Below are 24,142 nucleotides of genomic sequence, written 5' to 3' on the forward strand. Positions count from 1 at the left end.
GGCAGCTCTCAGGCCCACACAGACAGGGTACACAAAATGAATACGAACCTCCTTACAAGGAAATAAGATTCACTTGATGAAAACCTAACATTCTTAACAGACATTTTCTTCAAGATGCTGGCAATAATATATAGCATAGGGTAGCTAGTTACTTCCATCAGAATAAGATGGGCATCTTGCGCATGCCATTTGTAAACGGCTCACCTTCAGTTTTGTTAATGATGGGACAAGCCCAGTTTTCTTGAAATATAAAATCCTATACTATACTCCGCTAAACACAAATAGAGCCTGGTCAATTTGCCTGATTCAGGGATCCTTTGATCTCTGTTAACGTGTACTCTGTTTTCACCACCTCACTGTTGCATCACGTGTTCTTCTGACCATGAATCACCTCATTCAACACTCAGAGGTTATTTTAGGAGTCCTACATTTTAAAGACTTATATTTAAAGGTATACGTGCAGATTCAATGTACAAATTCTGCCACTTCTAGAAGTAAATTAGACTCCTAGATAGATAAATAAGTAAATAAGACTAAATAAGTAATTCAATAAGACACTCTACTGGAGTATGAGATGTAGTGGTACATGTGTGTAAAGATTTTCTTTTGCATTTTATTACTAAAATGGTCTTCATCTTGTAATCCTGCATGAAAGACTTGTATGACTGAGAAAGTCATATAAGGAGGAAGAAGGAACAAGTATACATATTAGGGACATGTGCGTAAGTGCAGCCAAAAGATATAAGAAAGCCTGCTGTATTTGTTACATTACATATAAAACTTTCTCATCATGATCCTTTCAACAATTTCAAGTTTTGGCACTGATAATCTATGCATTTGCAGATTTTGGTTGAGCTGAATGCTGATTCCCCAGCTGGTACCTTCCATTGCACAAAGTCACGGAGTAAATGGTACAAACAGCATGAGAAAATGTAAATATCAGGTTTTGGCTGCAGCTGTGTAAAAAAAAGCAACCCTGCTAAGTAAATTAAACTATGCTTTCAAAAAGAGGGATGGATTCTGCTAAAGCCTAGCTCTTGCCTGCAGACTTATTATGACCCACCAAATGAAGAAGATAAAAAATGCCTGTCAAGAGTCAGGAATAGAAAAGCAATTGCATTATATGATCAATTTCTTGATGCAGAATCCTGATAGTAGATTCCAGAAAGAACAATTAATATGAAGAAGACTAAAACCAGAGATTTTTACATTTTATACTATATATGATTTCCAACATTAAAACTAAGGAGCCATAGTAGTAAGATTGACTCAAGTAACTTTAGACATCTACAAAATTTAGTTTCTAAAGTACATAGCCCATTTAAAATATCTGCTTAAAATCAGACACATCATACACCAGAAGTGTTTGTTTCTTTTGGTTGATTCTCCATACAGCCAGTTCATACATTTAGCTGAGATAAAGTCACCTGCACAGGTATCAATACAGGATGGAGGGAGAAGAGATTGAGATCAGCGCTGCCAAGAAAGACTTCAGGTACTTGTGGATGGAAAGCTGGACATGAGCCAATAATCATAGAATCATAGAACTGTTTGGTTGGAAAAGACCTTTGAGATCATCGAGTCCAACCATATCTGTCCACTACTAAACCTGAGAACCTCATATCCCTGAGCACCTCATCTACCCATCTTTTAAATACCTCCAGGGATGGTGACTCAACCACTTCCCTGGGTAGCCTCTTCCAGTGCCTGAAAACACTTTTGGTTGAAGCAATTTTTCCTGATGTCTAATCTGAAACCTATTATTACCATCATTGAGCTCAAGGCAACCAAAAGACACTCTAACATAGAGAGGTACTCCACTGCCTCTCCTTCTTTGCCTATCCCACCTGAAGAGTTTATAGGCAACCATGGCAGCACTCCAGGTATGCAAGTCGTTCGACCATGTTTCCATTATAGCAATTATATCATAGTTTTCTTACTGGGCAACGACTTCCAGTTCCTCCTGTTAGTTGCCCATGCTGTGCACATTGGTGTAGATGCACTTCAGCTGGGCTATTGATCCTGCCACTCTCCTAAGGGAAACAGTCTTAATTCCTAAAATACTACTCACTATCATTTCTAACCCGTCTTAATCTGCGCATCTTTGCTGCCACTTGAAGTGCTATCCCTCACTTGTGAGGTGGCAGACCAAAGGACCTTGCTACTACACCATCCTGCAAACACTGGAGGGCCATTTCCAGGCTTATTTCTGGCAAGCTTGGTTTTGACCACCTTCCCCTTCACATCTAATTTAAAGCTATTTTGATGAGCCTAGCTAACTTCTTGGTAAGCATCCTTTTGCCTCTTGGGGACAGGTGTACCCCATCATTTCCCACCAAGCCTGGTGTTGTGTAGGCCAACCCAGGGTCAAAAAAACTCCAGAGTTTGGCTTCTCACACCAGGTTCAGAGCCAGGAATTTGTTTTCCCTGTAACAGGAATGACAGGGGAGAACACTATCTGTGTACCCAATCCCTACACCATCCATCCCAAGGCCCTGAAGTCCCTTTTAATTGCCATTAGGTTTCTTGTTGGGGTTTCAGTACTGCCTACTTGGAAAATTAATAATGTGTATTAACCCACAGGCCTAACCAGAGTTGGAAGGTTTCTTTCCACATCTGCAACTGAGGCCCCGGGCAGGCAGCAGACTTCCCTATGTAATGGGTCTGGTCTGCATATCAGGCCCTCTGTGCCCTTCAGAAGAGAGTCCCCTATGACAATAACCCATCTTTTCTACTTTACAGAAGACATTTTGACGGATGGCTTGGGGTGTCTTAGCCTTGGGAACGTTTCTATGCCCTGAGACCTACCATCCACCCTAAGGTTCGGTTCCACCTGCACAGCTGTGTATCTATTGCACAAGAAAATCTGGGGGGCTGAGGCTGACACGGGGAGACACACCCTCTGCTCGCAGCCCAGAAGTTCAACCATATCCTGGGCTGCATCAAAGGAAGCGCAGCTGCACGTTGAGGGAGGTGATTCTGCCCCTCTACTCTGCTCTTGTGAGACCCCACTTGCAGTCCTGCATCCAGCTCTGGAATCCACAGCATAAGGAAGACATGGACTTGTTGGAGTGGGTCCAGAGGAGGGCCACAAAAATGATCAGAGGGATGGAACACCTCTACTATGAGGAATGGCTGATAGAGTAGGGGTTGTTCAGCCCAAGAAGGAGTGACCTTTCAATACCTAAAGGTGGCTTGTAAGAAAGATTGGGATAGACTTATTAGCAAGGCCTATTGCAATAGGACAAGGGATAATGGTCTGATGCAAAAAGAGGGTAGATTCACACTAGATAGAAGGAATTTTTATTATGAATGTGATAAAACACTGGAACAAGTTGCCCAGAGAAATGGTAGATGCCCTATTCCTGGAAGCAGTCAAGATTAGGTTGATAATGATTCTATAAGTCTATGGATGACTTAAGAATTTGAGAATGGCAAGGACTTCAGAAAGCACAGCACCTTTTATCAGACAAGCTTTTAGGCAATTAAGTCCTCCTTTGGTTTCGCTACTACTGCTGTCGTTTTTGACCTCCACCCCCTTTCCTCACCTCTTACCAAGTATCCTCATATCCTAATAAAATACATCCTCTACCTATAAACCTTGTATCATTTAATGGACAGATTTCTTTTTTCCAGGCAATTTTAACTCATGAAATTCATAATGCTTGTTTTTTCAAGACATAATAATATTCTTATATTATTAATTTCTTGGTTTTCCACTTCTAATGGAACTTGAGAGTCCTACTCCCACAGACATTTTAAATTTTTTAGGTTACATTGAAACCTGAAGGTAATGCTTACAGGAAAAGATCAAAGATAAAAACGTATAATACTTTTCATGTAACAGAAACTCTATCAACCTCCATTAAATAAACTGTAGACTATTAAAGGAAAAGCAAGCTCTAGCCTCATTCATACTGAAACCAGAAGGAAATTGCAGTGACTATTTATTCCTCGGAGTATCCCATATAAAATCTATCAGCAACTGCCTTAAAAGCAGCTTTGTGAGTCTTGGAATGCTGAGGCTCTTAAATTGCTAATAAGAACAAATCTTTTGAGGTGAGTCTAAACTGCATGGTCTGGAACTCAACCCCACGTCCAAATCTGAACGCACAGCACCGTTTTGCAGTGTCCTACTATAGTCCCTGTTTAGTCATTGTTCCATGTTTTCCCTTTTTCTTTCCTTTTTTTTTCCCTTTTCATTGATTTCCTGATGCACATTTTTCTCAGCTTTCTAAAGGTGTTTGTTAGTAGTCCACAGATGTTTTTGTCAACATAGAAAAACACACAGAAACCCTAAAGATACTTATTACCACAGAAAAATAAATAAAAAATTAAGATGTTAAGCATGTATATCCATTTTTTTTTTCTACTGCACCATATACTGGGACATATTTAAATAAATCATATTCAGGGTTGAGGCCAAGAGAACTTCCTAAACATCAGATTTTGCATCTGTTGTAAAATCAATGCCAAGGACTAGGAAAAAGATACAACTAACAGTCTTCAGTTTATTATCAGAACTGCTCTTCTGATGCATGGTATCCATCCATTAAAAAAAAAAAAAACCTCCCCAAAATACTTCTAATTTCCACATGATTCCTTGCAGAAATCTTAGAATCTGCATCTAGGCATAAAATCTCATAGATCAAAAACACATCCTGGGGTCAGAGTGAGCAAAGATAAACACATTCAATGGCAACTGATAGAGTCTAAATGTCAATATACACAAATAAAATGAAAACGCCCTATTCTATACAGATAGTCTTATTTAGTTTTCAGGTTTTCCTGAATGGATGCAGTGCTTCAAAATAACACCACAAGGTTTAAGAAACTTACTGCAATGGACCTCGTCACTCCAATCATCACAGTCATTGTAGCCATTACACTGAAGTTTCCCTGGGATGCAGATCCCACTGGCACACAAGAAACTCTCTTCTCCACACAGTGCTAGATAAAAAAAAAAAAGAAAAAAGAAAGAATGCATGTTAAGCTTTACAGGGTAAGAAGAAATAAACAGAAATGAAAGCTATTTGGAAAAATGAGTCTTAACTGATACAGCAACAAACCCTAAATTTATAAAATTCAAGCAAGTGCAAACTGCCATTTTTATCTAATTTTTGTTATTTCAAAAACAGATATCTAGGCTGAGTTCATCAGCAAGGTTCAATCTACCCTCACCTCTGAAACAGTGTAACTGTTTAAAAAAAATGACCTTACGATAAGATTAAACAAGCTCTTTTTTCATTAAATAGATGCATTGTATTAAATATCCAAAATAAAGTTCCTATACACTGATCTTCTCAGCCTAGGTGTTCAGGCAAAATATTACAAGGTTGAGATTTAACAACACCATAGAAGACATCTTTCTACAACAGAAAGATTACTCAAATATTCTTATAACTCCCTAAATGTTAGAAGGCAGTTATCATTGCTATTTGATAGAGGGGAATTGAGATACTTAAAGAGATTAATAAAACTCTAGAACTTTAGGTATCCCACTGGAGATAGCTTCCGGGGTCATTGTGTTCAGAGAGAGGGAACTCATAACACCTTCCCATTCAAGTCTTTCAAGGCACTTAAAATATAAAAATGCAAATCAGCATTAAATCATTTCCACCTTAATCCACCCAATAAGAGAGCAAACTTCCAAGTCCAGCTTAAAACATATTGCCTAAAAATATCCCTGTAAAGCACACAGATGAGTAAAGATAATACATGAAAATGACATGGGGATGCAAAGTAAAAATGTCAAGTAGAAAATCAAATAGTCATTACAGAATCTGGTTGTTGTTCTGTATGGGGTTTTTTTTGTTTGTTTTTTTGGGTTTTTTTCAAAACCCACAGTTAACAGTCAGGCTATTCAGTAAAGCTAAACAAAATAGAAAGTTCCACCTCCAGTAAAAGATAAGCAGAGACAGAGGAAAAAAGTCCTGTCACTTTGCCAGTGTAAAGTTATTAAATGTATCCATGTGTGAGAACAGCAAGATCAAATAAAATCTCGTAAAAGTTCAAAATTCTACTCATATAAATTCCGTAGCAAGTGTGCCAAGAACAATAAAGAGCTCCATTTGTAGCCTTCAAACTTTACAACAATGCAATCACAGGTATGAAAAAACATCAGTTTCAGTAGTAGCAGCTATAGAATTTCTTCCTCCATTAAAGTAATTTTGCACCTGATCACAATATAGCTTCATATTTTTCATATTAAAATGCCTAAATTTGCATATTTCCTATTCCTATTTCTTCTCCTCTTATTCCCTAAGTGTGCGGCTTATCACAGTCTAGAAAGTATATTTATAATTTACTTCTTGAAAGCAAAAAAAGCAATGCACATTGAATATTCCCATCATAATTTTATATTCCCTATAACATACCTACCAACAAGTATATTGATGTAGAATACAGTTCAAAATTAAATTAAGGAAAAAATACCAAATATCTAATGATATAATTTTTAGTAGTATGAGCTTTTATGACCTCAGTTTGGCACCACAGTAAATGACAGCACAAAGGTAATGCTACATAACTACATAAATTTCACATGAAGCCATTAATAAATCAATTATTTTGATGATGTTTGTGTCAACATTTGACTTAGTGCTGCAATTCAGTAGAATTCCTAGGACAAGGAATTATCCTTAACAGTGAAGTATTAACCACAATATTGTATTGATTAAGCACATTCTTGAGCAAATAAAAACTGAGTTTAAGCTAAAGGTAAGTCCTAAACTCACAAATTGCTAATGTCCCATTTAAACTCCTCTTTCCAGATCCAACATTTCACTAACAGAAGGAAGAAAAGTTCTTTTTAATCTCTTCCAACAGAACAGTCTGTTGTGAAGTAACTCAGAGTATACAAGTAATCTAATTTTATATGTCTTCAGAACAACAGGATATAAAAATGAAAGAAAATTGAAAGCAAAGTGGTGCTGATGAAATTTGGCAGTGTTCCACAAAGCGTGCAGATGACAATTCTAGGATATAAAAGATGAAAGGCAGAAAGAGATGAAAAACATTAACTAATAAATATCGACTCTCTATGCTGTTACATCAATTTTTACCTGCTTTGTTTGGTCGTTAAGCCACATTGTTCCACAGAATTTCAGGAATTCATTATTTAATGATGTATCTTTTCATTTTAATAAGTGTATCATAAAAGAAAACTCTATGGAAACTTTTCTTAAAGTCTCAAACACACAGCTTTTATCTTGAAGTGATGTAAACAACAGGGTAGCAAGCATTATGCCTCTTTTTTTTTCCACTTGTGAAAAGCTGACAGATACAAAGCCCAAGCGATTTGTCCAATGACAAACGAGGAATCAAGTGAACAATTCAAAGTGTTTAATAGAGGTGTATTCCTAAAAATCCAAACCTAAATTAGAAAAAAAAATGTTATCTCCCTGGTCTGACAAAGTAAGCCTCTTACTTCTTGAAGCATACTGATCTTCAAGACGGTCTCTCATCAGGAATTCTGACCGTTGGTGGCAGACTAGTATTCCTCAGTCCTGTTGCTGCCTTCAGTTTGGCTAGGGACAGTTTGTCAGTCTTCGTGTTACTCTAATACCTTTCCTTCTCTTCTCACTCTCTTGAAGCGCTTCCAGTGATGACTAGGACTCTTTCTAGACCTACACCTGAGAGTCCCATGGTTTTGTACTATTCTTTAGTGTGCTAGTTTTCTTTTCACTTCAGTCCTTAACCTGCAGCTACCAGATACAGCCTACAGCTTTCTGCCATTCTTTTGCATTCTTGAATCCACCAGGACAACTGCCCACAGTGACTATCAGAGTCATGAGTGCATAAGTAGTGCTCGAATAGCCTTTAATGACCCTGATCAGCCCCACCTGCAGCCTCCACCCACACCCTGTCCACGGGCTCAAGCCTCACCTGAGCACTGCTGTAGGCACAGCCTTATATCCATCTCAGTCCCATGGATGGATCCCTTCTATATACACCCTGTGGCCAGTCTGCAGCTCTACCTTTGGCCCCGGCCTCCTGTGTGCTTGGAGCCACGCTGGAGCTTTGTCACCACTGCTATCTCAGTCCCACCTCCTGACGGGGCTCTCTGATTAGACTTTGGATCTGGTTCATCACTTTGCCATGTCTGTGGCCAGTTCTGCCTGTGGCATCCAGGCCCTGCATCCCAGCACAGCCTGACCTTAGCTACCAGCTTGCCAGCCTTGAGGCAGCAGTCCCTGCTGCTCCCTGATGGTGACCTCTGGTCTTTGGCTGTTGGGTTACAGCAGGTCAGTTGCTCAGCCTGGCTCCTCCTGGTGCCTTGTTTCTGGTACTCTGACACTACCTGGCAGTCAAAGTCATATCTCAAGTTTGAACAGCTGTTTGATGCCTCTGGCCAGCAATATGGGAAAATAGTGCGATATTGATAGGCAGGTATTCCTTGTCCTCAGTTCTCCACTATTCTCTCAGTCATCCCAGATGCCACCTCTGCCTTTTCATGTCTTTGCAGTATGTGTGGAAGATATCATTCACTACAAAAGTACTGTTCCTGTTGTCCCTGTGCAGTATATTGGGTGTATCACCATTTATATACAGTGAGCATTCACCTCCTTTAAAACTATGCTTTCCTGAGCACCCTCCAAATAATACAACTCCTAGACATTAGAGTATTAATAACTGGTTTGTTCCCTTTGTTAAAAGTGATCAGTCATGTTCTGATACCTAGAAGGGCTGATTTAGATTTTTAGTAGGGTGCAAAATCACCTTCTGTTGTCAGTATATTATGATTTTCACAGTTGCCACATTTATCTGTCTCATGATAACTGCTATTCAATCTGATGGAAATACCACTGCCTCATTTTAAGGAAAATCCCACTTGCAAATATATCTAATGTTCCCTTACACAGTACAAATCTCTACCACCCTTTTCCCTAAAATTATTTCATTTCTAAGATCCCCCACTTTATTGTGGTTGAGAAGCAGACAGAAAATTTCTTCAAAATCTTACTTTTCTCTAGTAAAATTGTATTTCATGCCTTGCCTTCTTAAATACCATAAGCCTGACTTGATTTTGAGCTGTGAAAAGAATCAGCTACTCACAAAAGATTAACTGAATTACAAAAGCACAATCAAACAACACTATTAAAAAAAAAATAAAAAAAAAGCCTAGGCAAGGCAAAATGTTGTTACAGAATAAGGAATCTTCTATGTGTTCAAGAGATAAAGGTTCTTTTCTCAGCTCTGCTGCAAACTTTTTGCATCACCTTGGACAATTCAGGTAATCTGTGCATTAGCTCTATACATACAAAAAGACGAAAAATCTGTTTTCTAGGTTTATTTGAGAAGAAAAATCATTAGCCTCCGTATTACAAAGCTAATGCTGCAGGAGTCTTATGAACTCGTTTTCACAGTGATTAATTGATATTCAAGATCTCTCACAGGGACTGAATCTATATTTCCATTTTGGGAAACATCAGGACAGCTCTTAGACGAATATCACTAAAAGCAAGAAGGTAAAGAGGAGAACTTGAAAGATAAATCTCAGTGGAAACTACGTTTTTTGAGATAGGACAAAGACAATTAAAATTGCCATCAGTGAATGGCTCATTTTAAAAGACCTCAACAGGCAGTCACAAAAAGACCCATTAAATCTGCCCTTGAGATTAAAGAAGGAGCCTTTAATATGCCAATAAAAAATGCAATAATTTCTGCTCACAGATCAGCCTTTCTGTACAGCAACACAAGATTCTTCACAGTTTGCCCAGCCACCTGGTGCACAGTGGACGTTACGTTACACCACTGTGCATCGGCCATGCCTAGACATGCAGAGTGTGTTTTTCAAAATAGCTCCCTCTTGTACTGACTGAAAGTGCAATTAATTATCTAGATTTTTAATTTTATTTGTGATCCTAGCATAGCAGTCCTTTCTATTGCTCTATGGCAATGGATACACACACTTCCAGCACCTTCATTTTCACTCTTAACTTTTGGCAGCAGAGGTTTATTTTTTTTTTTCAACATATTTACATGCTTTTCTGTGCCTTGAATATTATTTTATCACCAAGAAACAGGGCAATCTTAGACTCAATCAACTGACACGCACATCCCCATGTGAAAAATGTGCTTGTAATAAATCCATGAATAATTTTAAAATCTTTTCTATTACATACCCAGGTGCACTCTCCAGTTGGGAAGCACATGATCCTTATTTTTCATTAAAAACATTATTTTCCAGTTGTGAAATCCAGGACTTGACAGTATGTGGGGGTTTTTATGGAGAGTAAAGACTCTGATGTTATTTTACATGTTCAAACAATAGCAGCTTTACATGTTCAAAGAATAGCACCTTTACTTGTAGAGCATGTTCCAACTGCAATAAATCCTAGTCTAGTTAATTGGAACTGTTCAAAGAACAGTGGAGAAAATTTTGATTCCAGTGCCTTACTCAACATTACACATGTACTCTGCAACAGCAGCTGGGAAAGAATCTCATTCTATACTATAACATCACATTTTCCCTATTATGAGTTGATCTTTTTCTCTGTCTCATGCACTTTCCAACTGCTACAAACAGCAAGCCCTACAGGGGAACCTAAAAAAATCCAGCCTTTCTCAGTATGAGCTCTAGTTCTCTGTAGACCAGTGTTTACCCCACAGGCAATTATGTCAGGTAAAAACTGTTTATAATAACAGAAAAGATCATAATGCATCATATACTTGGAAATCTTATATTCTTCTAACTTGATCTTTTATGCAATTACCTGCATATTAGAAACAGAAAACAGCATAAATAGATCAAAAAGAACCATTAAAGGAACAGTGTTGATTTGCTTGCAAATCTCCATCAGTACAGACCTTCACTACTACTGAGACATTAATGAAAACAGACTTCTGCCTCCTGCATAAATATGCCAGTTTTGCCTGGGAGACCAAAGGTAAAAAGCCAGAAAGGATACTTATCTGACCTTTTTACCTGTAGATCAGAAGAGCAAAGATTCGGACGTTCAATATTCATTTCTGGGCTGTGAACAAAAGTGTGTTCAAGCATTTCTTAATGATTTATTATTCTTACTAATATATCTCAATTCAATTCTGCTCCTATTCGTTCTGATCTCCATCCCAATCCAATTCTCCATTTCTTCTTACATAAAGTGAGCATCTTCCTATTTATCTTGCATGTTATATGCAAACAAGAGGAAGAATGAAATCAATTTTCCTTCTCACAGTGTTAGCACCCAGCAGCAACCAGAAGGAATTTAAAAAAAAAAATAATAATAATCTCATCTCTTGCTGTCTTCTAATAAATGATTACTGGATATGTTTTGTCCAGTCAGTACAGGGTTCAGAGCAAGGAGAGCACACACACTGTGAACAGTTACCTGCAATCAATATAATCTCTGCTTTCTACTGAGTTTGTGCAAGAAGTTTTCCAAAGGGTGACAACTGAAACGTACCTCCAAAGATCAGTTTTTAATGGAAATTTTAAAAGCCTCTTCTTATGCTGTAAAACAAACACTTTTGTTGAGTGTTGAATTTTGATATGTGAACTGAAACCTAGTGGATCTAGATATGTAACCATTTATAAGACTTTCTTGAACACAAGCAGACAGATGCATATTCAAAAATCCTAGGATTGTTTAAAACAAAGCGGCAGCAGCTGAAGAAATAAAGCCTGAAATAGATGTCTTGAGTAAAAAAATTATGGAGCATTCCACTCAAATTATCATAAAGGAATGTGCTTGGAGATGTTACTTATTGACAACTCTGTCAATAATTCACGGATTTATTAATATATTCATAGAATCTCTAGATGGGAGAAGACCTTTGCAACCATTGAGTCCAACCATACATGTCCACTACTAAATCATACCCCTAAACATTTATTCTACCCATCTTCTAAATACCTCCAGGAATGTTGACACAGCCACCACCCTGGGCAGCCATTCCAGTGTCTGACAACCCTTTCGGTGAAGAAATTTTTCCTGATGTCTAATCTGAACCTCCCCTGGCACACCTTGAGGCCATTTCCTCTCGTCTTATCGCCTATCACTTGTGAGAAGGGACACACACCCACCTCACAACAACCTCCTTTCAGGTAGTTGTAGACAGTGATAAAGTCTCCCTTCAGCCTCCTTTTCTCTAGGCTAAACAACACCGGTTCCCTCAGCTGGTCCTTAACAGCTTCGTTGCCCTTCTTTGGACACACTCCAGAGCCTCAACATCCTTCTTGTAGTGAAGGGCCCAGAACTGAACACAATATTTGAGGTGTGGCCTCACCAGTGCAAGTGCAGGAGCACCCTATGTACCTTGCAGTACAGTGTATGCATCTTGTAGCTGTCAATTCTAGAAAGGTTTGATACTAGGATCACAATCACAGAATCTAGAAAGTTGGAAACTTCTCCTCCTCCAAGGAAACTGTCCATTTATCTATTTTGTTATATTCCAAAACCCCATGGGAGAAAGAACACAAAAGACATTTCTTTTCCACTCAGAAGTAGTTGCCTGAAGAGGCCACATAGGAAACTTCAAGCTGGAAAAGAAACAGGCAAAGAACAGGAAGGCAGGCAGATACAATCTGTGAGGGAGTCAGAATGGGAGAAAAAAGCAAAATCAAAGGACATAATAAAATATAATGCAGAGTCAACAGAAGTCAAGAATAAGTGCTTGGGGGAAGAGTTTTTTTGAACTGTGCATGCTTCCTCACATGAAACACCACCACAATCCTGAAAAACATTTTTGTCTCCGTCAAAAACATTATTCCACTATTGCTGTTTTTGCAGCTGGTCAGTATCAATGTCTCACATACATAGATCATCTCTCTCTTCCTTTCACCGCACTAAAGGAATGCTAGGACTCAAAAGAAAGATGATGTCTTCCTGATTTTAAAAGCTTTTTCTCAAATAAATTATATATTGGATGAGTGTAATTAGCATCACATTGCCAACAGAAAAATAAATACCTGGTTGTAACCAGATATTGCCTTTGAATCTCTGCCCAAAGGTATTCCTCAAAGACAATTTTCTAAATTAATACCAGCATGAAAAATCTTGGAATACAAACTGGGCACTGTGGGGAAAAAAAAAATATCAGAACAGGTTTTATTCATGTTTTATCCTTGGATGAAAACAAGATCTGTACTAGTTAAGTATATTTGGTTAAGAAAATTAATAGCTTCCTTCTATACATTATATAAATTGTCTTGAATATTTTCTGTATAGTTTGCACTACTGCAGCTTATGCAGTACAAATTAAGGTATGGTGACAGCCACCAGCAGAATGTTTGAACTGTTTGGCTGAGTTACTGCAAAACTCAAAGCTAAATTCGGGTAAAGGCAATGCTATTGTAAGAGAGAGGTACTGCTGAAGTCTGTAGTTATGGTGTTAATACATCTATCAACTACTTGTTTTTACGTTTTCTTAAAACGTTATACATTAACTGTTAATGACTATTACTAATATTCTTAATGTGGTGTTCCAATTAAATGCTTCTTATCCAGCAGAGCTCCTGTGGTGGCATCTTCAAACAGCTGCAAGAGCTCACTCCAGTTATACACGCATTTAGCCCTTTCATGCCCTTGAACACTGCAGGAGATTTATCAACATGTGCAATAATGAATTTCTATGTTTTTGCCAAGAACGGAGATTATCTGGGTTATCAGTAGTAGTTTTCCTGCCCAGCAACTACTATAACTTTCTTAATCAGAAAAAAAAAAGACTGAAAAACTGCTGCAATAACCAGTGAAGAAAAAGTTCACAAAGATTTGTCTTACAGAACAGAAAAGTTCTGTAAAGTTATAATCCAATGCTACATACAATATCACGCGTTAGTTACACACATACTAACTTCCATTCCTTTTCAAAATTCCTTTTTTTCATTCATGCCTTTCCTACAGATTTAAAATTTAACTACTAATAGGAAGGCATATGCATTCATAGTATAGAGAAATTATTAGAACGCTCAGAGACAATTACAAAGAAAAGAGCAATAATTTTTAAAGAAAGTAACATAAAGGGGGGGGGGGAAAGTAAGTTAATGCCTCTATTAAATCTGAGTCAGGACTAAAATCAATTAACACTCACTCCAATAGGAATGAAATTGTGGTCACAGGAGGGTGTGCAATAAAAGGTACCTGAAAAAACATACTTCCATGTATTTAACTTTCACTACTTGAAACGCTGCAGAAAAATACTGCAGAGAGATCAAATCTCCTAAGACAAAACTGTAAATTTGTTGTTGGAAAAAATTACTTGAAAAATATTTTCATAATTTGACACAACTGAAAGCTGTTTAAAAACAACAGGTCTTATTGTTTTTTGTCATAAACTTTTGTGTACCTTTAAGAACAAACACTATAAATAATATGTAACATAATAATGCAATAGAATTTATATTCTAGATTTAAATTTTAACGTCTTTTATGTAACTTAAATAGTATTATTTATGACAAATCTCGTGGCTATGAAGAGCAGTTTTTAACAGAAACAGACATTCATAGTGCCTCTTTAGTAATAATACAAAAGTGAAAGTTGTCTACATTCACACTCTCGCTTACGCTATTTTGCTGCATAAATAGCAGAAGCATCATATTCAGTATTGCTTTTTAAAGCATTTTACCATTCAAATTAACTGAAAAATAATTTCAGGGCTCTTGTGAGAGTTCCATGTTAACATAAGTCAGCTCTTTGTGTTGCTTTACTTCATTAAAGCTACTGTGGGTTTCGTTTGTTCTTCACAGTTTTAACAGCATCAACTATGCTGGATGGTCAAAGCAAATAAAATAACAGAAAAACACAGTGACAGTTGAAAGAAAAATAGCTGGAATACTTTGGTGAGTAGGGATGCATATAGCAGACTTCAGGAAGGCTACTGAGATTTCTTCGCCCCCCCCTCCCCCATGCATTACTGGATTCATGTAGAATGAACGACTGATGATACTTACCCCTCAATCTCCTACATGCTCACAACCCATTAGAACTAGGAAGCCAGTTCAACCACCTATATTAAATCTCAACAGCTGGATTCCCAAAACTTTTTTTCAGAGTATCTGATCTTCTACCCTACTGGGTATTCACTCACTTGTGTGAAAGGTTATCAATCTGACTGATGCAGCTCTGCCTACAGAACTGCACCTTTTTCTATGTTACTCATTTTGTAGACTCAGATGGTTTTATTATAATGGCACATGGCTCAGATTTTCCAGTATATCCAGTACATCTGTGATTACATCAGGAATGTAACCTGGGTTGAGGCAATCCATGGTTTCAATACAGGATGGGGGATGACGTGATTGAGAGCAGCCCTCTGGAGAAGGACTCGAGGATGTTGATTGATGAGAAGCTCGACATGAGCCGGCAATGTGCGCCTGCAGCCCAGAAGGCCAACAGTATCCTGGGCTGCATCAAAAGAACCATGGCTGGCAGGTCGAGGAAAGTGATTCTGCCCCTCTATTCCACTCTTCTGAGATCCCAGCTGGAGTACTGTGTTCAGTTCTAGGCACAACATTCCTTCAACATATGAAAGATATGGAACTATTGGAAGGGGTCCAGAGAAGGGCTACAAAGGTGATCAGAGGCCTGGAGCACCTTCTCTCCAGGCTGAGAGAGTTTGGGTTGTCCAGCCTGGAGAAGAGAAGGCTCTGAGGAGACCTTATAGAGACCTTCCAGTGCCTGAAGGGGGCCTGCAGGAAAGCTGGGGAGGGACTTTTTACAAGGGCATGCAGTAACAGGATGAGGGGGAAACGACTATAAATTGGAGGGGGGCAGATTTAGACTAGACATTAGGAAGAAATTCTTCACCATGACAGTTGTGAGGCACTGGCACAGGTTGCCCAGGGAAGGTGTGGATGCCCCACCCCAGAGGAGTTCAAGGCCAGGTTGCATGGGGCCTTGGGCAGCCTGATCTAGTGGGAGGTGTTCCTGCCCATGGCAGGGGGGTTGGAACTGGATGATCTTTAGGGTCCTTTCCAATTCAAACCATTCTATGATATTTTGATTCTGTGATTCTATGTTTGTCATAATACTTTCTCCAAGTATACATTCTCCAGCAGAGCTTGGAAAGGCACGTCAGATTCAAGGATTTTTTGGAGGAGTGACAATTTTCAGTTCAGAAAATGTGGAGGATATAGAGTATTTAGTCACTGTAAAAAATAAACAATCATGGGAAAACATGGTTTGGACTGTGCTAAAACAAGGAGGTACAGCAGCCAGACCATATTTTTTGATAAATACAAGGAATAACTAAAGCCCCACAAGATACTTACATCATCATACAAAATAAAACACGTGTAAGGCATATGTAGGCAAGGGGGGGTTCACTGCACGTAATCTGGAGGCATTAGTCCCCAAAAGAAACCACAAAGTTGAGACATAAGCAGCCACGTGCCAAGGACATGTTCTTGGAATTTCCAGAAACTGAGTCCTCAGAAGAGCATGAAGAGCAATTTGCGCTGAGTACTAGGTAAAAAGGGATTGGAACAGTGAACCAACCCCTGCTTCTATTATGTTCAGAGAAGTAAACTCTTTCAAAGAAACAAATTGCAGCAATAAATATTCATCTATGGTGTAATTTATTTCTGTAGGAGAAACAGCCTAGCGAACCTGGACTCTCACCTTTTTCAGTCATAGAGAAATCCCACTAGAAACATGCTTTTAAAGAGAATAAAGTCAAAATATTCTCTATCATTCTACCGGTAAACTGTTCATATCCAAGCATCATGCACAATAGCTCATGAAAAAAAAAATATTTAAATGGCTTTTGTTTTATACAACAGGATGACAGAACTACCAATAAGTAGCATGGATCTCCATAGTCTGCCACGCAGGAGCAGTGAATCGCACAAGAAACTCTACATATTTTTCTCCAGTGAGAAACAGCAAGTTTCCACTGTATGCCTCACTGTAATTTATACAGTTCACTACCAGACAGATAAAAATCTTGACATACAGATTATGGAAGAATCATCAACCAGCGACTATTCTAACAAAGTTCTGAGTCTCTAGCAGTATTAAATATATTATTTCAGCCAGAACATATTCTGAAACTTGAGAGCTTCAGAAGACAGCAATCTCTTCTGGCTTGGTCTAAAAGTTCAGCTTTCTAGTTTTGGTGGGTATTTTCAACATTGTGGCCAGCTATAATTTATCAAAATTTAATATGCATACTTCATATTCAGCCTAAGTAGCACACATGCACGAAAACTGTGTCCTGTTTCTTTTTCAGAATTATACCTCATTCTGTGCCCAGGACTGTGCTCAATTAAAAAAACGTTAGTCACTTACTGCTCATCGCTAGTTACTCTCATTGTTAAATGTACAACCTTTTACCATATTTATGTATTCACACTACAGCCTCTGACTTTGTTATTTGATCCTGACACAAAGACAAAATTATTACACTCCTAATTCTTATGATGTTCATCACTATGATAGCAAAGGCACCAACATACACAAGTTACAACGGCCTTGTACAATGAGCTAAAAGGACACTTTTATTCCCATTTTACAAAAGAAGTTGAAGCACAGAACAAAAATAATACTCATTATTATTTTCTAATTACTTGTACATGGTTACCATTTGAAGAGATCCATTAGACCTATTTTTTCAGCATATTTAGCACGTATTTATAACATATGGTTATAACACAGCTCTCTAGCTTTTACTACAGCAACTTGCCCAAAATGCCATAGGAAACCTACAAAAGACTTGTCAATAGTGTTCAGTTTTCCTGGAAAGCATTCAAATGCCTTCAAGAAGACACAATTCCTCTTTGTGTATTTCCCTGCCTCAGCCATTAAAAATGCTTCCACAGGTGAAGGCAGGTATGGACAACAGCCTCCTTTACTTCATGACCCCTCAAAACATGCCTTAACAAATGGAAAGAATCCAAGGAGTAAAAAGACTTGACCCAGTAATTTAAGGCTATGTCATTACACAAATTCAGAAAGTGCAAGGCAATAAGCCAGGATATAAAAACAATCTGAACTGTAGCATTAACTAACTGTCAAAGACATACTGTATAACCTCACTGATCTTTTAAGGTAGTTCTGAGTGTACAACTTCTCAGGTTTCTTTAAACAAAATTGAAAAACAATTTTCACCGTATAATTCCTTCTTGTTTGTTGTCACCCAGAAGTCATTAACAAAGTTAGAACCCACAGATGGACTGTACAAGTCTCTGTTATTTAGTCTCATGGCATACTGCATACCAACAGTAAAGTCTCCGATGGCAGCTAGAGAACTCCTGCAATGGAGTCAATGAGAAAAAAGTTGGGCTCGCTGGTCTCAAGTCTGAGCTCACCTAGATTTGGATCTCGGGAACAGAGAAGCAACTCTGAGGAGATAGAAATACCTTGTATTTAGAGACTGGCTTGAAAGCTGCCTGGCAGAAAAGGACCTGGAGATGTTGGTTGACACCTAGCCGAACATGAGTCAGCAGCGTGCCCAGGTGGCCAAGAAGGCCAATAGCATCCTGGCTTGTATCAGAAATAATATGGCCAGCAGGGCTAGGAAAGTGATTGTGCCCCTGTACTTGCACTTGTGAGACCGCACCTCAAATACTGTGTTCAGTTTCAGGCCCCTCAGTATAAGAAAGACATTGATGTGCTGCACTATGTCCAGAGATGGGCAACAAAGCTGGTGAAGTGTCTGGAGCACAAATCTTAATGAGTGGCTGAAAGAACCAAGAGGAAAGGAGGCTGACGGGAGACCTTATTGCCCTCTACAACTACCTTAAAGGAGACTGTAGTGATATGAGTGTCAGTCTCTTCTCAAAAACAAAAAGTGATAAGACAACAGAATATGGCTTTGAGTTGTGCCAAGGGAAGTTTAGACTGGATATTAGGAAAAGTTATTCACTGAAATGGTTGTCAAGCATTGGAACAGGCTGCACAAGGAAGTGGTTGAGTCACGACTGCTGGAGGTATTTGGAAGACATGTAGATGTGGTGCTTAGGGACATGACTTAGTGGTGGAGTTGGCAGTGTTAGGTTTACAGCTGGACTCTGATCTTAAAGGTCTTTTCCATCCTAAATATTCTATAATCTTATGAGTGGGTGTATACAAACCATGATTTTTGAAAAGTATACCCTCAATCAGTCCTGGGCAAGGAAAAAGGAGATGTGCTTCGGCCCGTGTATCAGGTTCCTGCTCCAAATAACAATCATATATTTAGTAAAGCTTAGCAAAGAAAAAGTCAGCAGAACGTTTTTAAAGGGCTTATTACTTTTCTCCTACCTTCTTTCCTTGAAACAGCTCAGAATTTTTGATGCAAAACAAAAAAAGCCTCAATCAAGAGAATATACCAGCCTATAGAAAATATCAGCCTAAACAATTAAATCACGGCAGAACTATAACCAACTAACAACCAGACTTTTTCACAGTAATTTGAACATAATAACAGAACCAGAAATAGTAATTTCATCCCAGAGCTTTTGCTACATAATAAAAAAACTATATTATTAAATAGGAAATCATTAACATAGTGTAACAGTTAAGAATGGAAACATACACTGCCTTCCTTTCTCTTGGTGTGGTGAGAAGCATACCCTTGTGGCGGTGTCATTTCCAGTTTTGTTTTGGAACTGAGAGCACTTCAGGAATTCTGGCCAAGAAGCATTTACCATACCCAGGACTGGTTCACAGCCTTCTTTTGCTGCCTCACAAAATGTCCTGCAGGGCAAGAGGCCTCGACTGGAGAACAGAAACAGAGAAAAAATCACATAGGATTATTACCCTGGTAGGTTGTGAGAACTTTTTGAAAAGAGAAAAAAGTAATGATAAACACTTCTGAAGAATTTTACGTTCTACAGAGCTACACCAAAAAAGTAGCAAATCTTCATTATTCACTGAAAGCGTCATCAGTCCTGATTTTCAGGCTACATTTAACCCCAAATCAAGCTCAGAGCAGCATGATGGATGTACTCCTCCTGTTTGAATTAAATGAAATTTGGTCCAGGCTGATGGTCAGCAAGTAAGCCTAAACAAAGTTAATCCTGTGTTGGCTGGAGACTAGGCCGATAAGCAGCTGAAATTGCATTAATACAGCAGAAAATCTGACTACAAATCAACCACTTAACGCTAGAAATACCCACAGCCATCAGGGTCCATTGAGCATTCTCTCCATAGCAGCTGGCTGCGTGAAGCTGATCTCCCCTCGTATAGGGACACCCGTCCTTACCTGGCACCAGACATTGCTGGGTTGGTAAATAGCATTTTTTGCACACATGTAACACTTAAGATACATATTGTAAGCTCACACAATAATCTTTATATCCTATATTAACTTTAAGTATAGTAAGTAGTGGAGTATTGACCAACAATTCATCTGTACTTACTAAATATTTTACATACCGAAAATTACCAATTAAATCTCAATAAACTAACTACTAGATCAAATCTGCCTGAGTCATCTCTGACTCTTCTCCTGCAATGAACATTTTCAAAGTTCTGCTCTGTGAGGACTGAAGCTGAGATTTCATCAATGGTTGAACCAATATAATGGTGTAGGGACACCAGTCAGAAGAAAGCTAGCTTCTTCATCCTCTCCTTCTTCCCCACAGTTGTGCAGCCCTACCCTCTCTCACTTTGGCAAACACTTTTAGGAGCTTATACAAAAAATCTTTAACTCAGGAAAAAAAACTTTTCATGTTTTTGACTGGGTAAGCTTTCTGGCAACTTACATGTGCTGAATCTGCTTGTGGAGAGAACCAACAATCACTGGACATAAACTGTAGGAAGTCACAGGGCAGAGCACTATATCACCCTCTATTAGCATTTATGACCTCATATACTCCCTCCCCTGAGCAGTCAAAACGTACTGTCGGATCAAATGCCATATCAACATGACTTGAATTGTATTTTTTTTAAGATAGGCACTGTAATCAGCTATTTTTAAAGTATAACATATTTAAACGCAGCATCTTTGTCTTTTTCTTATAACATACATACCTGCATATGTATTTTTTATTTATTCTTCTTTTACATGTACATAGGAAAACCAATATACATAACATATAGATATATAAACAATACATAAACAATATCTATAGAGCCAATAGATACCTATGAACTGTCTCCAGCTCTACATAATTAGAGTCAACAAAGTTAAGCAAAAAATCTAGAAAATCTATTATGTTCACCATAGATCTGGAAAAAGATTTTAAAAAGTTAAGTTACAAGATTGCAAGTAACACAATGCTAACCAAGTTAGCCAAGATTTGGGAAAAAAACCCATGACATTTCAAAGAATTCTCAGTCAAGTTAGTTGATATGTGTTGGCTGTAATTCAGAATAGACTACTGCAGTGTAATGTACACAGGAAGGAATAACTGAATGTCCACACATCAAACCAGAAATCTTTGGAGATATATTTTCCAGGACTTTTACACAATCCATTTTACATGCTGCAGTACTGAACTTATCTAAGAAACAAGTCAAGGACCTTTATCTCAAAATTGTCTCTTATAGCTTTCTAGTTGGCAGCTTACTTGTTGCCTGGAAAGAAGCAGATATATTCTAAAATAGTACTTCCCACCACCAGACAGTGATGTGTTGAAAGGCATTTCAGCACCGTAAAGCACATATCAGGCTGTGTACTAAACCAAGAATAAATGGTCCCTCCCAATGACAAGAAGCGCTGTCACTTACTAGTTCTGCACATTGTACTAGCAAATTAGAAGCTCACTATTTGACCCGTAATGTCTCCTCAGATAAACACGTTCTAAAACACTCTTCACAGAACCTATTTGATAGGAAGGGAAAGAAAGGGAACAGCAAGAGCCCTCACTGCCTCCTGACTTGAGCCTGAGAAACTCCCTAAATAAAGGGGATTTGGCAAGGTGACTGTCTCCAGTCACTTTCATTTAGGATTTTAGCTGGTTTTTTCAGCTTTTCTGTTTTGACTAATCTGCTACTTCTAAAAAGGTATATTAGCATAACCACATGTGGGCAGAGGTATTCACATGAGCAGACCCACTGGCTTAAAGTCTCCTTAATACGAAAAATGCCAAAAGAAAAGCCACTACTTACTATGGAAGGTGCTTCAGTTCCAAAATACCTGTAAGGAATAAGGCACCCCATAACAAAAAAGGTGTACTGATCTCATCTATTTGTGGATGCTAGCCATATAATTTATTGACTGATATGCTTAGAGTTAACTTTTTGTTTATTTTTTAGGAAAACACATAACACTATAAAATTACATTACAGTGAAAACAAATGTAAATGGTGATTCTACCTCATTAACTGTAATTACCTCCCACTATTCCAATGGAGGGTACCTGTTGATCACAAATATTAATTTGAAAGTAGTAAATTCTGCTGACTTTTTCCCCAAAGAAGTGATAGCAGTGACAGTACTTGAATTTAACAAGTCTGTGACTGAGATCTACTTGAGTGTACCACAGCTAAACAAATTTACACCAATCTAATGATTTGTATAAATACAACTATTTGAAAAAAAACACCAAAACAAACAAAGAGCTCTTGCGAATTCTCAGATCAAGTTTTATACCAGTGTGAAGTATTTGAGATGATCTCTGTTCTCCTCGATCCACACCTAAATCATTAACTTCCAAAGCACCACATTATAGGTATAGCCTGACACATAGCTATCAGGTAATAGTAGCATGAGTATGCCAATTCCTTCAAATTTGACTATAGAAAAGTTCAATATATGGTTCATTGTTTCCAAAGGTCTCTCGCCATACTCATAATTCATTTCAATGGGAACTTTACAAATAATTGTAACAGTCATATTAAAAAACAACTATGAATAATAGTTCACACGTAATAATTACAAAGTTTCTAAAGATTTTTGGGGTTGAGTAATTTTTTTCAGAAAATTCATCTGTATATTAAATTCTTTACATCTATATGGAAAAAATCACAAATGTGAAAAGTTCGTTTAATTTGTTTAGCATACATTACAGTGTAATGTCAACAATTGGATATACACACAGCACTATAATTTAGAAATTACTAGGCTTCTAAAAGACAACTGTACAGTGATCAACTACACCAAGGAGACTTTGTAGTCTCTACAACAACTCTGACAAACCAGAAAACATAGTATTATTCAGCAATTACTGCAATATTTGGCCCAGTTTCAATGTTCAGTCATGTGTATTCCATAAATTAAATACTTCTGGATAATGATCAAGTTTCGTATGGACACATTGCTTAGCCTACTTAAGGATGTAAAGATGATTAAAAATCTTCATCTTGATTAATCTTATTTACAGCTACTTAGAGACCCATCATTTTAAAAATAAACTGGCAGGTCTAGAGCAATCTTACCATAATTTATTTGGCGTCAGTGGCAGGCAGAGAAGCAGTTTATAAGATATTTGGGTGCAATTCCACTCCTCAGGATATTAATGGAAAAAACTCTTGCTGAAGATAAGAGTTTGATGAAAGAACAGATATGTGACATATTTTTAACTCTGTGGTTGGCTTCCCCACACTTAAAAGTTCATACTCCCATTATTTCAGCTGCATAGAAGTATCTACATGAAGAATCATATGGCACAAAAAGAAATAAAGATATTCTTTATAGTTTATTAAAAAGTATTTTAAGGGTAAAGAGAGTAAATGTCTTTAATTTGCGTAAGATACCTTCAGAGAGGCAGCTTATCAAAATAGCGTTATATAAAATATTCATCAAAGCATATATATACAATAGAGTATATGCTCTAAAACTACTATGTTAACTGATTTTAAGCTTCCAGAGAAGCTACACACTGCCTGAGAGCAGATGATCAGAGTAGACTTCACTTAAATTGGAATTCAAATTGTGTGATTATAATCCTACATGGATCTAGTCCTTATCACTCACTTAAGGACATTTTACATTTTTAGAGAAATTCTTTTCAGAAATTACTCCTTCTGTAATACTGACTTCTCTTCTTTGCAATCATTTTACCACAAACAGGGCTCATCAGTAGACTCTGTAAGTCAATTAAGTTTTGTTTCAAGTATTAGAAATTATCAAATAAGTATGCTACACGAAGCAGTAAGGAGAGGGAAGATGCTTTAAGCAATTATTTTTCTCTTGATGCAGAACTTAACATGTTTTCTAAGGAACATCTGTTCAAGGTAGATCAAGGGTCTGGTTTTCAAACTCAGCAGCCACTGAGGGCATGGTTCTTTATGGCTTTTCTGGAAGCAGGAGCAGCATATGCAGCAGCTC

General features: G+C 37.9%; 1 protein-coding gene across 6 annotated transcripts in view; it reads right to left on the minus strand.

Annotated features, from left to right (window-relative positions):
* Nucleotides 1-24,142, minus strand: part of CORIN (corin, serine peptidase) — a 136,729-nt gene that overhangs the window by 48,900 nt on the left and 63,687 nt on the right. For all 6 annotated transcript variants that reach the window (XM_054064705.1, XM_054064707.1, XM_054064704.1 and 3 more), the window contains 2 exons: nucleotides 19,463-19,644; nucleotides 4,840-4,950 (listed from right to left, as the gene is read on the minus strand). In XM_054064705.1, coding sequence (XP_053920680.1) covers nucleotides 4,840-4,950; nucleotides 19,463-19,644 — 293 coding nt within the window. The remainder of the gene's footprint in view (nucleotides 1-4,839; nucleotides 4,951-19,462; nucleotides 19,645-24,142) is intronic.

Source organism: Cuculus canorus, chromosome 4, assembly GCF_017976375.1.
Source record: "Cuculus canorus isolate bCucCan1 chromosome 4, bCucCan1.pri, whole genome shotgun sequence".
NCBI lineage: Eukaryota > Metazoa > Chordata > Aves > Cuculiformes > Cuculidae > Cuculus > Cuculus canorus.